At 35.5% G+C, this 17,137-nt stretch overlaps 1 protein-coding gene across 1 annotated transcript in view; it reads right to left on the bottom strand.

Moving 5' to 3' along the window:
- Positions 1-3,319: 3,319 nt before the first annotated feature.
- ganaba (glucosidase II alpha subunit a) overlaps positions 3,320-17,137 on the bottom strand; it is a 23,464-nt gene continuing 9,646 nt past the window's right edge. Inside the window, exons 9-24 of the mRNA XM_016229208.1 lie at positions 15,450-15,630; positions 15,078-15,231; positions 13,769-14,004; positions 13,246-13,372; positions 13,082-13,161; positions 12,118-12,258; positions 10,086-10,182; positions 9,898-9,999; positions 8,863-9,106; positions 8,362-8,426; positions 8,207-8,283; positions 8,031-8,105; positions 7,704-7,817; positions 6,470-6,582; positions 6,244-6,344; positions 3,320-3,778 (exon numbers count right to left, since the gene is read on the bottom strand). Coding sequence (XP_016084694.1) covers positions 3,669-3,778; positions 6,244-6,344; positions 6,470-6,582; positions 7,704-7,817; positions 8,031-8,105; positions 8,207-8,283; positions 8,362-8,426; positions 8,863-9,106; positions 9,898-9,999; positions 10,086-10,182; positions 12,118-12,258; positions 13,082-13,161; positions 13,246-13,372; positions 13,769-14,004; positions 15,078-15,231; positions 15,450-15,630 — 2,017 coding nt within the window. The 3' untranslated portion in view covers positions 3,320-3,668. The remainder of the gene's footprint in view (positions 3,779-6,243; positions 6,345-6,469; positions 6,583-7,703; positions 7,818-8,030; positions 8,106-8,206; positions 8,284-8,361; positions 8,427-8,862; positions 9,107-9,897; positions 10,000-10,085; positions 10,183-12,117; positions 12,259-13,081; positions 13,162-13,245; positions 13,373-13,768; positions 14,005-15,077; positions 15,232-15,449; positions 15,631-17,137) is intronic.

Below are 17,137 nucleotides of genomic sequence, written 5' to 3'. Positions count from 1 at the left end.
TGCCTATAAATAAGCTGTGCTGATTTTGATTTATCCAGTGACTTGAATAGTTTGATTCTGTTCATCAAAATGTTTTGTACACTGATTCTTTCAGTGAGTCTTTCTGTAGGTTACAGAAAGTGTCGTCTTATTAATTACATAGCACTTTTAATGATGCTCAGCAAAATTTGTGGGCAAAATCCAGTCATTTTACTAAGGATCCACACTATTGTGAGTTTCAGTGAGGGGGGAAATGTTCCACACTCAGATTTCATTCATGTTCAAGCTATTTTTTTATGTCAATGTTCTTTAATGTTTTTTTTTTTATTTATGTTTTTGAGTGTTTTAAGTCTCTTCAGTTTTTATGCTCACCCAGGCTGCATTTATTTGATCCGAAATACAGTAAAAACGGTAATATTGTGAAATAGTATTACAATTGAAAATAACCATTTTCTATATTTGTTAAATGCTGTGAACAAAGCTGGGTTTTCAGCATCATTACTCTAGTCTTCAGTGTCACATGATCCTTCAGCAATCATTCTAATATACTGATTTGCTGCTCAAGAAACATTTCTGATTATTATCAACAGTTGTGCTGCTTCATATTTTTGTGGAAACCATGATATGCTACCATTTATATGTTTGGGGTGAGAAATTAGTATTATTCAGCAAGTTTATAATGTTACAAAAGCATTTGAGAATGATTTCTGAAGGATCATGTGACATTGAAGAATAGAACAGTAGTCCTAAATCCTATTAATATTTTTGCTTTGAAAAGTTAGTGTAAGTGTTTTAACAAAAATACAAACTGCACACTTCTGCTTTTATACCCCATGAATACTGTAGACTTGCATTGTAAAGCATATTCTTATATGATTTTCTGTTTTTACAAGGAAAAGTATTTACAACTTACTAACTTTTTTATTTTATTTGAAACAGATCAGAACCTAGAACATTGCTTAAAATATGCTGGTTATTGTTACTAAGTTACGAGCTGGTTTCAACCACAGGAAGATAACACTGCCATTCTAATTTTTATTAGTATTACTATTATACTTTTATTATATTTCTGATATTATGTTAAAAACACTATTGCAGCTTGATGTGCAGCTAAGTAAAACATTTATAGATACAAAGTATAAACCTTGTTGCTCTATCAAAGACATTGCTCTGTTTGTCTTTAACATAACCTTTAAAAAAAAAATTTTTTTTAAAGGCAATATATATATATATATATATATATATATACACAAAAAATTTTATGGGAAGCCATTGACTTGTTAACAGTAGCTTTTAAAAATCTGTAAAAATGTTGTTGTACAGTTATCTTTTGAATATATGAGGTGTTTGCACATGCAAGAACAATGCCATGAACTGAAATAAAACACACCAAACATCAGATGAGCCACTTTTATTTCATCCAGTCATCCAGAGACATTTATTGCAATGACACTTTCTGGCTTGGCAATCCTGTTTTTGTGTCCTTCATTTTCCTTACTGTTTTTCATAAACTCATGTTATCAGTTTGAATTCTTCAAAATCAATCCACATGCCTGCTCAGAGTTGAACAAACTTGGGCAATTTAATAAGAGTTTCAAGGTTGCTCCTTTTTTTTTTTAATTGTTTTTTTTTTTTTTTAAAGAGTTGTTTTCTTATCTTAAAGGGGTGGTTCGTTGTGATTTCACTTTTTTAACATTAGTGTGTAATGTTGCTGTTTGAGCATAAACAATATCTGCAACGCTATGAAGCTGAAAGTTCAATGCAAACGGAGATATCGTCTTTTAAAATTCTGGCAGTTTAATGCCTACAAAAACGGCTGGTTAGGGACTACAACAAGTTACTTCCCGGGTTCGTGACATCACAAACCCAGATAAACCCCGCCCTCGGGAAAAGGCAGCAAAGGGGGTGAGGCCATGCTGCGCTGCTTTAGAGAAGAGGAAGAGAAAACTAGAGATGCACATAAAAATCTATTCATATATGAATCACGATTCTGTCTTCTAACGATTCTAATTGATTCACAAGTTTCAAAATCAATGTTCTAAAGCAACGGTTCTCAATACTGTTCCTCACGTTCTCCTGCCCTGCATCTCTCTCTCAGCTCAGCTATAACAATGAACTGTTCCAATTATACACTTATTTTCACATAGCTATGAGAAGCGTTAAACATGGACGCTTGCAGTTGCCGTACTGTATTAAAGCTTTAATCAGGATAAAACCGTATATTAAAAGCTAACATAAGCAGTAGCATTTACAAATAACAGCTTATCTAAAAGTATGAGACAACAACAAACAAAAAACATAGGCCTACCATTAAAAGCCGTGCTTGCACAGGTTCTGCACGATCCTCTTCAATAATATCCTCTGCTTCTCAATCGGGCTCAAACTGATAAGCGATATTAACAACGCCATTGTTTACAATACAACCGGAGCACATGCCGCTGAGGTGAGGGGCGGGACGTTTAGAGACGGTTTAGCCAATCACAACACACTGGGCTAGCTAACCAATCAGAGCCCATCGCCCATTTCCGAGGGAGGGGCTTCATAAAAGAAGGAAATGATCAGTGCGTTTTTCAGAGAAGAGACAGAACGGTGTGGAATAAAGGTAAATTATGTGAAAAATTATTTTTAATGTTTAAAAAAACAAAGCATTGCACATGTTAGACTGCACCCCATAAACACAATCAATCCTAGAAAAAACCCAGTGAACCAACCCTTTAAGGTTTCTGTGCTGCTCAAACCCATCAGTCTCTTTCAAACAACAGCCTCAAAGACCCTTCCAAAGGCCTGTTTCTATCTTATTATTCTCTTACAATTTTAAAAACAAAACCTTACTACTAAATACTTCATTGATGGCTTCTGTGCTCTAGTAAACAAAGGTACAGTATAAATGATAACACACATCTATTAATACATTTTAAATATTACCAAAATAATTTATTTTTCATTGGTCATTTAGTTTTTGGAAATGGTTCCTTATAGCCCATTAAATAGGGTCTCAAAAAATGTCACAATTCCCATCCAAATGAGAATTGGGTTTTAAATGAGCTAATCCATTAAAAAAATGGTCCTAAAGTATATTTATTAATATATAATAAAATATTACTTATTTCTTTAGATTTTGGAGTGAAATACTTAAGATTCACCCATTAATCAGGATGTGTTGTTCTTTAATGTCAAAATATTAAATATTATTGACTATTCATCATTTTAACTTTTTTAATTTTAACAAACTATTGCCCAGTGAAAAATGAAAAAAAAAATAAAAAAATATCCCAGTGCACATGATTTTTCATTTCTGAATGTTAAAATTTATTTTTAATGCCAAACCACTTCATGACCTGAGACAGAAAAAAAAAAAATCTAAGTCTATAATCAACATAATCTATATTTTTGTTTTAACTTCCAACCAGTTATTAGTTTGTTAATATGAATGTCAAATGCCTGTCTTTAATCTCATCAAACACCTCTCTTATTATGCTGGTCCTGTACTTCACTGATGGCTTCCCAAAATTGGTTTGCATTCATATTTATCTCAACACATACAAATATGGTCTTAAAAACATCTGATTTCTCAATTCTTCTATGCATGTTCCCATTCGCAGTTTGGTCTCTCATTTTGTATTGTTTGTGTCTGGTCAAGTGATATTAAGCGCTGATCTTTTCTCTGTTGTTTGCATGTCATCCTTGTGTTACCGCAAGACTACGGTCCAGTCTGCCGCTGCGTTGACCCCTGGCTTACGTAGAGTCAAAACTGCAAGTGTAGAGTCAAACTCAAACTCTAAAGCAGACTCTGTACCATCTGAAAACGAGACAAAAAAAAACAAAACTCCATATGTTGTGCAAAGTCAGTGGTTTTCAGCGGGTCTTACTTCAGGGCCCAAATTTACTTTTGTACAATAAACATTTTGATACTTTGAGTTGTCCAAAGTGGAGAAAAATATTTTTATTACTATCAGCAGTAAATATAAGTACAACTGTGTAAGTGTTTGGTTTCTAAATTTTGTCAGCATCCAATAAATCAATAAATAACTGCACAAAACGCATTTTTGACAGCAAAAACCATTATCCTTGTTGTATGTGAATCCTTATTTAAAGTTCACCCAAAAAAAAAAAAAAAAACTTTTGTCATTTACTCTCCCTCAATTTGTTTCAAACCTGTGCGAGTTAGTTTCTTCTGTTGAACACAAAATATACTATTTTGAAGAAGGCTGGGAAACAAACAGTTGGCAGTAGTCATTGACCTCCATAGTATTGAAAAATGGATACAATTGACTGAAATGGATACAGTCAACTGTTACCAACATTCTTTAAAATATTTTCTTTTGTGTTCAGCAGAAGAAAGAAATTCACACAGGTTTGAAACAACTTGAGAGTGAGTAAATGACAGAATTTTCATTTTTTGGGTGAACTATCCATTTAAACGGTCCCTTTAAACTGTCCCTTTTGTTCAAGTTTGTTGCAGTGATGTTCTACCAAATTATTTTATTTAAATTTGGTTTCATATTTTTTGATTGCATGGCCTTGGACATTAAGGGTATGTTTTAATGACAATGATCACTGTACTTAAAACTGAAAAGTATTTCCTTTACGTTTTTGAAAAATTCTGCATACAGACGACAACATTGATGATCCCCGTTCACACAGATGCTAGAAAATAACAAAAAACACAGTATTATTCATGCTAGGCCAGTAGGTGGTCACTTTGTTAAGAAACATGACACCAGTGGCGTTCCATCCATATAAGCTGCGAATGCTCTGCATACCCAGGCCATTTGAGAGAATAAATTCACGGGGTTATTAATATAAACATGATTATAAGTTGATCCCTTGTCATTTACAATGTAACTTAAAGCTTAAAGAGTTAGGAATAAGCACGTAAAATTATTTATTTGCTAAACGGCAGTCATTTTCTGTAAATCTACGTCGGTGACAGAAGTTTCTGTGTTTGGCGCCTCTGCTCTGTCGCTGTGACTTGTCAGAATTGTAGCGCGTTCTCACTGGTTTGCTCGCATGCAGATGATTTCATGCACGAGGTAAGCTGTCCGTGAAGCACTCAGCCAAGCAGAAAAATGCACTGTTGCTGTCAGATCTCAATTACCGAAAATCACACTGTTTGATGCAAAACCAACTCGACTAAATCAAAAGAAAACAAAAACAGTGTAACTGTATATTTTTATGTTTTGTCAAGCAAAGTGAATTTTAAAAGTCCACTGAAAACATATCTTCTTACATTTTTGGTCATAGACAATGTATGTTGAAGATATTGTCAACGTGGTAAATTAAAAAAAACATAAATTTTAATAATTAAAAGCAGGAAAAGAAAGAAACAATCTTCTGAACATTTTAAACATTAAGATGTTATTGTTCCCTTTGTTTTGCGTGTGCTCGTGTCGCTTACAGTTAAATTCCTTCTCTGATTTTATTGTTCTTTGCAACGTTGCAACTTATTATTCTTATATATTATTCTTTTGGATACTCTGCATATTGGAGTAGTGTCACCCGTGTGGGAGATTTAACTCCTATAGACTGGGAATTTAAAAAAAATGATTCAGTCCATGTGTCTTAATTTTAGCACTCAGCATACCCGGTAAAAAAAAAAAAAGTCACCGCTCGCCACTGCACTACACGCCTGCACACATACACATTCCTATAGACTGAACTTGTCATATGAATGCGCATGACAGCATTTTCACAAGGTCAAAGTTTCGTAGTTTTCTCAGAAACAAAAATGGTTCCATTTTAAACTTGCACTTTGAAAACTGTTTTCAAAAGTTTAAGTTTTTAGCTCCTCAAAATGCCATTGTTGAGTAAATGAACAACTAAAATGCATTAAATATTTTCCCTGTTCAGTGTCGTGTAAACACCCCTAAAAACAACATATTTTTTAGTAAATCTTATTATTTTCCTATTATTTTAACGGTTGCTTATCAGATTGTTTGATGAGAGCCTGCATGGTAGAAGCTTGTGAGAATGCCAAAGCAGATTGCATGACATTAGTGAATTGGTGGGTTTTTGTTAAATGTGAGCCAAAATCATCCCAATTAAAAGAACCAAAGACTTAAACTACTTCAGTCTGTGTGCATTGAATTTATTTAATACACGAGTTTCACAATTTGAGTTGAATTACTGAAATAAATGAACTTTTCCACGACATTCTAATTTATTGAGATGCACCTGTAAACCTATGGAAAATCATAAGTAATTTATCATACGCAAGCCAATGATATTAGCAGTTAACCACTATAATATAACAGTGACACTGACCTGCATTTTTCAGTGTGACAGAGGACGGTTGACTCCCTCCAATGATCACAATTTTTTCTATCCAAGAGGCAGTGGAAAACTGGGAGTCTGGAGCCAGATTTCTGAGAAAACAAAAATAAAAAACAGATAGATGAGGGACCAAATGATTAGAAACAGCATGGCATTGCTGTTTTTTAATCTAAATTAACACCAAAAAGAGCTATAAAGAAAAAGAGAGCAGACTGACCTGGAAGACAGCGTGTTGGCAGAGAAAGATAGATGTCTGTGGACAAACTGCTTTGCTTCTTCAAAGCTAAAGGTATGGAAGTCATCGATGTACAGCTCTCCTTCAGCAGAACCCTGAAGCACAAGACAGCAGTGAATGTGAAGCGCTACTAAACACAGATGAAAACAATATCCATGTATATCAAATATGAAACGTTGATTTCTGTTTGGATTTCAGAACTGAATACGTGTATAAGAGTCAAAATTTGCTACGGGGAACCACAGTTTTAAAAAGTGATTTTTCACTATTATTTACAACAGCATCTGCATTTTCATGGGTTTAAATAAAAGATTTTTTGTTATAAGAGACAAAAACAACTTTATGCATCAGAAGTTAACGTATTTGTGACAGGTGAACGTAACATTTTTGACAAGCCAAAGCTATTTCTGAGTAACATGCAATGTATTTAAGCCATAAAATAAAGCCACAAACCCCACTTGGAACGTCTTCAGCATGTTTCATAATTACCCAAAAAATCAATCATTTTCACCCCGTACGCACATCATAACGTCCATCAAAAACTTGCTGACTGTCAGTTGGAATATTATAACTTACAACATCGACATAACACACTCATTTCACTGAATATCTACCAGCTAAGAAATAATTATTACCAATCCATCGGTTCTCAAATCACATAATTTGAACATCAGAGCATCAATGTCTGTCAAAACATAACGTGCACAATACACAGTAGTATGTACCATTGAGAGGGAGAAAATAGCAGCCGAAGCGTCTTCAACATGCTGTTTGTCAAAGACGATAACATGCAGAATACATAACACACAAGTGTATTTGTTCGTCACTCACTGAAATTAAATCGGATTGATCAGGGAATTGAGTGAAATACTTCAATGCATGTTAAAGAGAATAAATGCCAATCCAATTGAAAAACCTCACTGGGATAGTGAACATTGTTCAACGTGTTGGTTTTGACAGATTTTTTAATGCTCAATTACAAATTTTGATTCTGGCATTCATGATTTCAATATTTTGATCATAATATATAAGCATAGATTCTGGAAATTGACAGGTGATTTGTATAAACTGTAGTTTGAATATTATCTTCTTAATTTAAAATATTAAGGCAATTATAAAAGTTTGATAAAAGGTTGAAAACCTTACATGATTTGTTACATTTAATTACCCCTTAGCAGATTTTGACTCCTATATGTACTAGGATACACTGAATCACCTGAGAACTGAGCGCAACATAAAGAGTGTATGGGTCATTCTCCATACAGGATGAAGATCTCCTAACACGGTCTTTCCTGCAAATAATGGACCCTCCTCGCTGGAAAACTGGGATCTGAAACACGAGACAGAGAAAGTAGAGATACAACACAGAAAAGCAGGATTTAGCTGTCTGAGAAATACTGAAACACAAAATATTGCTGCAATTATAGAAAACATTGAAATAAGTTGGAAAGTAAAAATCCATTTGACCTGTCATGGTAAGGTCTGAAAATCATCTAAAACAAATTTGAGTAACATTAAAAAAAGTCAAACTGTCTAGACTCACAGAGCTCATGGTGACAGGAATGTAGAGGCTCTGATCTCCATCATGCTTCTGGAAAGTGTGAACATCATACCAGACCTACAATAGAAACCCAGAGAAAGTGTTTGAGACTTTAGAGAGACTTGGAAGAGATAAATATCCATTCAGACTGTGCCATTCAGTGTTGAAAAACACATTACCTCGCCTTTCCCAGGCAGATAGGCTGTAACACCAGTAGCGCCCTCATCAGTGACGGGATGCACCAGCAAATCCTTCCCTATGAAGAGAAATAAACCTGTTAGCCTTCTCTGCAACATTTATTTGGGCTAATTATAATTTATGTATAAAAACTCACCAATCAAGTACTCATCCTCGATTGAGAAAGTGGCGACATCATCAGGATACTCTACCCATAAAGGTCTGTAAAAAGTTAAGAGAATTAATTATATGAACCCCTAATTAACACTGTATGAGATCTGCTATTTTCAAAATCTAATACCACATTTATATAAAAAATTATATTAGTTCTCACAAAGTTAATTCACAAGAGTGCAGAATCGATCTGGACTGAACAAAACACTGGCGTTTTCAGATAACTAATCAAAATGCCTCTGCATTCATGTGCTTAACAGAAACGTGTGTGGTTGATTATAAATCTTGATGCAAAAAAAAAATTAAAAATCTGAGCAACATGAGTAGATCTAAATGTAATGCTGCAATCAACTCTTCTTACATGTTCACATTTCACTTTAATCATGAAAGCCATCATTTTTTTCCCCCTTTATATTGAATTTGGAGGGCATTTTTCCCCAAGCCCCCACTATTTCCAGACCTTGATTGTCTTGGGCTGACTCACCTCATAACAGGCTGTCCGGTGCGGTGTGTGTTGTAGAAAAGCTGGTACCAGTAAGGCAGGAGAGCATATCGCTGGCGTATCGCCTCCCGGATGAGGGCGGTGTTCTCGGGTCCAAACAGCCAGGGTTCCCTGCGGGGTGTGTCTATGTGAGCATGTGCACGGAAAAATGGCTGGTAAGCTCCCGCCTGGTACCATCGCACCAAAAGTTCAGCGCTGGGATGTTTAAAGAAGCCACCAACATCAGCTGAGGAAGAGGTAGACAGGTACAGCATGAGAGGTTACCGGCAGACAATCAACAGGCCATACTAATGTTATTATTATTAGAGTAACATACACTACTGGTCAAAAATTTGGATTTTTTTTTTTTTTTAATGTTTTCCAGTCATTCTCATTTACGGACATAAAACATATTATTGACTGACCCATAATGTTAAGTTTTTCGAGTAGAATGACATAATTTGCCTTTAGTTCATTTATGCCATTTATAACTTGACTTAAAAAGTTATATTTTTCTTGCTGTATATAATTATATTGCATTAATATTATATTGCATCACTGTTTTCTTGTGCCGAGTATGAACATCCTTTCGGTTTATTCAGTTATTATACACTAAGATGCAATAGTGGCGTGCAAATGCCACTGAAAAATAACAACAAAAAATGCCACAAATACCATCACAAAAATGTCCTGGTGGGAATATGATTAAGATATCAGATTCAGTAAGGATTCACAGTAAAATAAAAAAAAATAATAAATAAAAAACAATTTTAAAAAAAATTTCTTATTCAATACATAGGTATTTGCCTTCATACTGCATAATTTGAGTGAAACATTTAAAAATTAACAAGACATTTTATACTGATTGAAACAAAACCTTTTTTTTTGCTCTCAATTAATGAGAGACATTGGCAAGTTCACTTTTGGTGGCCATTATTTAAATATAAAAGCAGTTTTGTTTACCCATTGCAAGCATTGTACGTCATTTCTCATTTGCATCAGTGTGTATACTAAAGGTCAGCACCTCTTATCACTCACCTCCACAGAAAGAGATGCCCACTAAGCCCAGACTCAAGCACATGGGGATGGAGACCTTCAGATGACCCCATTCAGCAGCGTTATCTCCCGTCCACACCGCACCTGAGCAACGGAGACAGGAATCTGTCACTAAACGCTTCGGTACAAACACAAACAAGCCTTGCGTGCAACGTGAATGTGCCTCTCACCGTAGCGCTGGGATCCAGCAAAAAATGCTCGGGTCAGAACGAAAGGTCTCTGCACTCCTCCTGAACGCAGAATCAGGCCGTCGGCAGTCGCCTTTTGCTGGTACACAAAATTATCGTTAAGAAAGAAACCACAGCTACTTCAGTCTTTCCCAGCCCTTCATTTTCCTTTTCTGTATCACACAAATCTTTTAATACTGAGTGTCTCCTTTTTAACATTTTATCCATACCAGTTTATACATATATACAGGTGCATCTCAATAAATTAGAATGTCGTGGAAAAGTTCATTTATTTCAGTAATTCAACTCAAATTTTGAAACTCGTGTATTAAATAAATTTCAAGCACACAGATTTAAAAAGTTTAAGCCTTTGTTTCTTTTAATTGGGATGATTTTGGCTCACATTTCACAAAAACCCACCAATTCACTATCTCAACAAATTAGAATACTTCATACATACTTCATAAATACAAAGATGCACCTGTATTAGGGCTGCCCTCGACTAAAGATTTTTCTGGTCGACTAGTAGTCGTTCATTTTAAGCGATTAATCGACTATTCGCATGTTTACATTAATAAACCACATAATTCATAATAATCAGCCTTTAATTGCCTATAGCCTATCAACGCTCAAGCGCATGCATAAAGCTTGCCACAGCACACCGGCAAAAGTAATGATTATTAATGCGTCAGGAAAAAAAACCAGCAAGAAATCTGCCTTAACATTACAATAATTTTTTATAAGTGTTTTCTGTATTTTCGGCTGCAGTGACGAAGTCGACGACACTGACTCGTCATATCCACAGTGGACATGCACGTTTTATACGGATTACATAATCTAAAAATATTTGTTTTCCATTTGAATTGGTTCATTTAAAAGTAGACATTTTCTATAGATATAGACTAGCTATTAATGATCTGTCTATCATGGACTACGTGACTTCGTCAGTTCCTGTGGATTTTTTTTCTGCGATTAAGCGACTAATGAAATTTTGATCGACTAAGCCAGGTTGGTCAACTGGGCAGCCCTAATATATATGTATAAACACACAAAATTATAATACCATTTATTTTGTCTATAGCTGTTTGGTAAATATGTATATATGAATGCAACACTGACAAGAGTAATCTATAATAAATGCAGATTGTAACCATAAAACTTTTTTTCTCTCCAAGATATATCAGGTCAGAATAATCTGTTACACTGATAGCAGGGCAGGTCAGATTAACCTGTTACACTGATAGCAGGACAAGTTGTCACATGACAATTTACCCTGTAATTCAATAATCGATAAATCGATAAAAGTATCCAACCAGATTTTCGCAGTGAGTTTGCGAAAATATGCTCTTTTGCACTTTTAACATGAGCCTGGCAGTAAAGAATAAAACACCTTTTTCTCTCACACTTTGATATCTTATCAAATATATACCTTCATTTGTCATTTTTTCCTGCGTGTGTGAATTTTTTATATTTTTGAGAATGTGATAAAAAACCATTGCCCACCTTACACTAGTGAGAATTTTACTAGTATTAAAATACTTAACATTAGCTAAATTAAACTTACATATTCAATAATAATTGGTGACACTGACCTAATTGGATTATATCATAATGATAATTATATATAAATCCTAAAATCATTTAAAGGTATGCTTAATTTAGCTAAATATTAAATGCTAAATATGTTTATTTCTTGTAATTTTGGGGTTAAAATGTGGCCTGGACATGTGGGCATATGTGAGATAGGGATAGTTCACACGGACTACTTTGTCGATCATCTTGGTACTTTTCTGGACCTTGAACGTGGTAGTTACCTTGCTGTCTATGGGAGGGTCAGAGAGCCCTCTGATTTCATCAAAAATATCTTGAATTGTGTTCCGAAGATTAACGAAGGTCTTACGGGTTTGAAACGACCCGAGGGTGAGTAATTAATGACAGAATTTTCATTTTTGGGTGAACTAACCCTTTAAAAAACTGAATAAAAATACATAAATGAATAAGCAAACAAACATATCACAAAAAAAGGTTCTCTCACCACATAGAGCCCATAAAGATTGTGAACATCTCTGTGCTCCCAGACACCATGAAGTGCATCTTTGTGCATGGTGACCTCAGGCCCATTAAACACAGACGGCTCATTCATGTCATTCCAGATGTACTGATTCTCCATGGAACCCTGGACAAAGACACACAACATTTCATAAAAATACAATACTAAAATCATCAATGTTAACATTTTAATTTTGAAAGACAATCTAATGAGAAACCCACACCTCATACTGGTCATATGCAAACTGGCTGGCCCACCAGGCTCTCATCTCAGGGTTAGTAAAGTCTGGATAGCCCGAATTACCTTCAGCAGAGAAAACAATTAATTTCAGAGCTCCGAAGAGTTTGTCACATTGATTTTAAGACAGCTGGATGAGTAGCTACACACCTGGCCAACACCAGCCTTCATAGTCTCCTCCATCTTTGTTTTTGACATAAAAGTTTTTGGAGCGAATCTCATTGTGAATCTTGTAGCCGCTGTCCACCCTGATGTGAGGATCTACAATGGCCACTAGCTGAGGAGACCGAAAAAAACAATGTCACAAATTTATCAAAGCCTTTAGTAATTCAAATGATTTTGGACTCTGTGATATTCATTATATATTCACAATCGGTTTGCTAGCAATATAACCATAAGCTACATTTTATTGAACATACTAATGATTTGCATTCACTTTTTCTTTGGAAAACTTAATGGTGAATAAAGTGGAATTGGACTACTTGCATTATTTTTTATTTTCCTTGCAAATTGTGAGTATAACAGCTTAAAGTCGTAGTGAAACAGAAGATGCAACAGACTTTACAACCACATTTAGACATATTGTGAAGTAATTTGTGAAAAGTAGGGTGGGACTTGATTTTATCCATTGGATTTTATCCGATTGGATATAAGATATAATTTCAGACACTCACTTTGCGTCTTGAAAGACAATCTAATGAGAAACCCACACCTCATACTGGTCATATGCAAACTGTCTGGCCCACCAGGCTCTCATCTCAGGGTTAGTAAAGTCTGGATAGCCCGAATTACCTTCAGCAGAGAAAACAATTAATTTCAGAGCTCCGAAGAGTTTGTCACATTGATTTTAAGACAGCTGGATGAGTAGCTACACACCTGGCCAACACCAGCCTTCATAGTCTCCTCCATCTTTGTTTTTGACATAAAAGTTTTTGGAGCGAATCTCATTGTGAATCTTGTAGCCGCTGTCCACCCTGATGTGAGGATCTACAATGGCCACTAGCTGAGGAGACCGAAAAAAACAATGTCACAAATTTATCAAAGCCTTTAGTAATTCAAATGATTTTGGACTCTGTGATATTCATTATATATTCACAATTGGTTTGCTAGCAATATAACCATAAGCTACATTTTATTGAACATACTAATGATTTGCATTCACTTTTTCTTTGGAAAACTTAATGGTGAATAAAGTGGAATTGGACTACTTGCATTATTTTTATTTTCCTTGCAAATTGTGAGTATAACAGCTTAAAGTCGTAGTGAAACAGAAGATGCAACAGACTTTACAACCACATTTAGACATATTGTGAAGTAATTTGTGAAAAGTAGGGTGGGACTTGATTTTATCCATTGGATTTTATCCGATTGGATATAAGATATAATTTCAGACACTCACTTTGCGTCTTTTGTCCATCAGGCCCTGCAGCATTTCTTTAGGTTGGGGGAAATTGCTGGGATCCCAGGTGAAGTAGCGCTTTCCATCTGCATGTTCAATGTCCAGCCAAATGAAGTCATATGGGATGTCATGCTCATCAAAGCCCTGGTCGACAGTTTTTACGTCCTCCTGATCATTATAGTTCCAGCGGCACTGATGATATGCCAGTGCAGAGAGAGGAGGAAACGACTGAGTGCCTAAGAAAGAGAGGGTTATGTTTAGGAGGATAAATGTAACACTTTCAAACTACCTTATGAACACAGAATAAAGGACATTATACCACTAATAATGATTCAAAATCTGCATATGATTTATGGATTCAGATTTAATGTAAAATGTAATCTTATAAAAAGTCATATCTTATTATTTTTCTGATTAATAACTTCTCATTAATGAGCAAACCTTTCATTACTACATTTATCTCTTTTTTGTTAATAAAAAAAAAGACATTCTTTGAAATTAAAAATTATACATTAACTATATTATGAAAGATAAAAATGTATTATGTATTTAATTCTAAAATTGTTTGAATATATTATTATGTGAAACTTATAAGAACATGTAATCGAAGGATTACCAATATTAAGATAAAATTCCTCATGACTGATCAAAAGCAGCCCGAATTGATTAAATCTACATATTCATTTTCTAACAAAACAAATGATTATGAAGTAACAGAATACATTCAATCAATTTTTCATGCTGCAGTGGTTCATAAATAGCCATGCATATTGATGTTTATCAACAAAATTCAGTTCCAAGAGTGTGTGTGAGATATGGTATATTTTACAAAATTATTTTTGAGACCAATCTAACTCAAACAGTCAGGTTTGTTAGTCTTGGTTTATTTGCAAATTTTGGTTCCCCTACTAAACCCTATGCAATTGTTAGACATTTGTACATATCTCTTCCAGTTCAACATGGAACCAAATGTAATATTTGATAACGGTAAGATAATATTCCAGGTTATTTTCTACCTTCATACTATGTCATGATTATGTCATTTGTTTTTATGGATCTGAATAATGAAAAGCATGAATGAAATTTGAGATCTAAAGGCAGTCAGCAATATTATGCCAAAAATTTTTTTCAAAATGTCATTATGTTTTGAAAAATATGAGGGGGAGTAAATGATGACAGACTGAGTGAACTATACATTTAAGTTGAAACCAACATGGAATGTCCTTTACAAAAATGTTTCCCAAGTTTAGCATTAACACTGCATGCAGTGATGTGCGTGGTGGCACTTCCTTTTCCTGTGTTTGTGTACCTGTAAGCGAGGCATACTGAGTGAAGACATCCGCAGGTTTTGGTCCCAGCATGATAAAGACATCAATAAGTCCACTCTCAGATATCCAGCGTACATCCGTCTGAGGAACTTCATTAGAAACTTGTACGAAGTCCAGTATTTTTCCAAACACTGTCTGAAATATGGACACACATTTAAAGGAATTGTTATAAAACATTTAAAGATATGCACTGATACCAAACCTGATAGGCCTGATCAAACAAACTGTTAACATCAGGCAATATTGCAAGGCTCTCTGATATATTATGCTTCCCTAATTTGAATCTGGTAGACCAAAAGCATTAGACAATTTAACAAAAACAACTAAAGAAAGAGCAGGTTGCTCACTCTCACCTTTCCTGCTGTATTTGAGCTGATGTCCACCCATGTCTCTGCTGCATTGAGCCAGAAGATGCCCATGGTGCGGTCATTGCTATGAGATATGAGGACAGGAACTGCCCCATAAAGGGCCATTGGGTTGTGTAGCTCATACTGAAAAACATCCAAGTTGTACAGCCGATACGGGTCTGATCCACTATGAAAAACAACAAAACAATGGTTTATTCAATGGATGTGATTTTGTGCCAAAATGATAAGCTAAAAAAAAAAACTAATGAATAATAAGCTGGCGTCACATAATGTTTCATAACAACGGATCTTCATTTAAATATAATCAATATTCAGTTTAGACTTGGCTGGTGGACAGCATGGCTAATAGCAAAACCAGCACTAGCCAGCAACAATCACCCTAGACCAGCATCAAAATCAGTATATATCTATATTTGAATTCATGTCTGCATTTGGGGAAAAAAAGTCCTCCTTTCCTGGTTAAAGGGGTCATATGATGCGATTTCAATTTTTCCTTTCTCTTTGGAGTGTTACAAGCTCTTGGTGCATAAAGAAGATCTGTAAAGTTGCAAAGACTAAAGTCTCAAATCAAAGCTTTCCCCGTGGACGAAGCGGAGTCCAGCCCGGGGTCGTCACATGTGGTTGCCGCAAGCCTCCTTCATCGAATTCGCCGGCCGCGCCGTTCTCAAGCCCGCCCGCCCGCCTCCGCTCACTCTACCTGCCCTACGTTCCTCACTCTAGCCCACCGTGTGTTTCGTTGTGAAAGCGGAACTACTTTGTTTGGTCTTCCAAAAGAGGACACAACTAGAAATCAGTGGTTAAGTTGTATTTACAACACTGTTCCAGAACAGTACAACCCAAATATTCAGATGTGTGCAGCACATTTTGCGGAGGATGAGGACTGTTTCCTGTGAGAGTAGCCTACAATGCCGGTGTCTGTTTCTATAAAGTGGGGCAGTTCCAACTTTGCAAGATTCTGGCGCTTCTGACTTGCAGCCTGTAAGTAAGTTTTTTATATTTAAAGAATTTGCCACTGACGATTCAAACGCAAGTTTTGAGCAGTGTAAAGTAGCACTTGTTGTTTGTCATTTTTCCAGACATGGTTTTATGTTTACGCGGCGCGATGCAACGCAACGCGTAAAAAGACAGTATAAATCATTATAATCAGTAATTATGTCTCCACTGGATGCAACAAATGCCTCGTTTATAATGGATTTTAATGTTTTTTCTCGTTGCTCCAGCCGGGACATGGCATCACAGTATGGTAAGGGGCGTAACATTTCCGTCACACGCTTGAGGTATTCAGCCAATCACAATGCACTGGATAGCTGACCGATCAGAGCTTTTCAGACCGATGAGCTTTGTAAAAATTGATGCGTTTCAGAAAGGCGGGGCATGAGAGTCCAAACAGCTAATAAAAACATCACAATAATCCACACCATTCCAGTCCATCAATTAATGGCTTGTCAAGCAAAAAGCTGCATGTTTGGAAGAAACAAATCCAACATTAAGGGTTTTTTAACTTCAAAGTCAATAATCCATAATATTGCGTTCTCCGCTGAAAAAAAAAACGGTCTGAATCAGCAGAGAAATACGCACAGATCAAGTATTGTTTACAAGAGAATTGTATTTTTTTTTACTGGAGGAAGCATTATTATGGTTAAAACATCTTAATGCTGGATTTGTTTCTTACC

The sequence above is a fragment of the Sinocyclocheilus grahami genome, unplaced genomic scaffold (assembly GCF_001515645.1).
Source record: "Sinocyclocheilus grahami isolate Dianchi unplaced genomic scaffold, SAMN03320097.WGS_v1.1 scaffold349.1, whole genome shotgun sequence".
Lineage (NCBI taxonomy): Eukaryota > Metazoa > Chordata > Actinopteri > Cypriniformes > Cyprinidae > Sinocyclocheilus > Sinocyclocheilus grahami.
The sequence above is the reverse complement of the archived record's forward strand: the minus strand, read 5'-3'. Positions and strand labels throughout refer to the sequence as shown.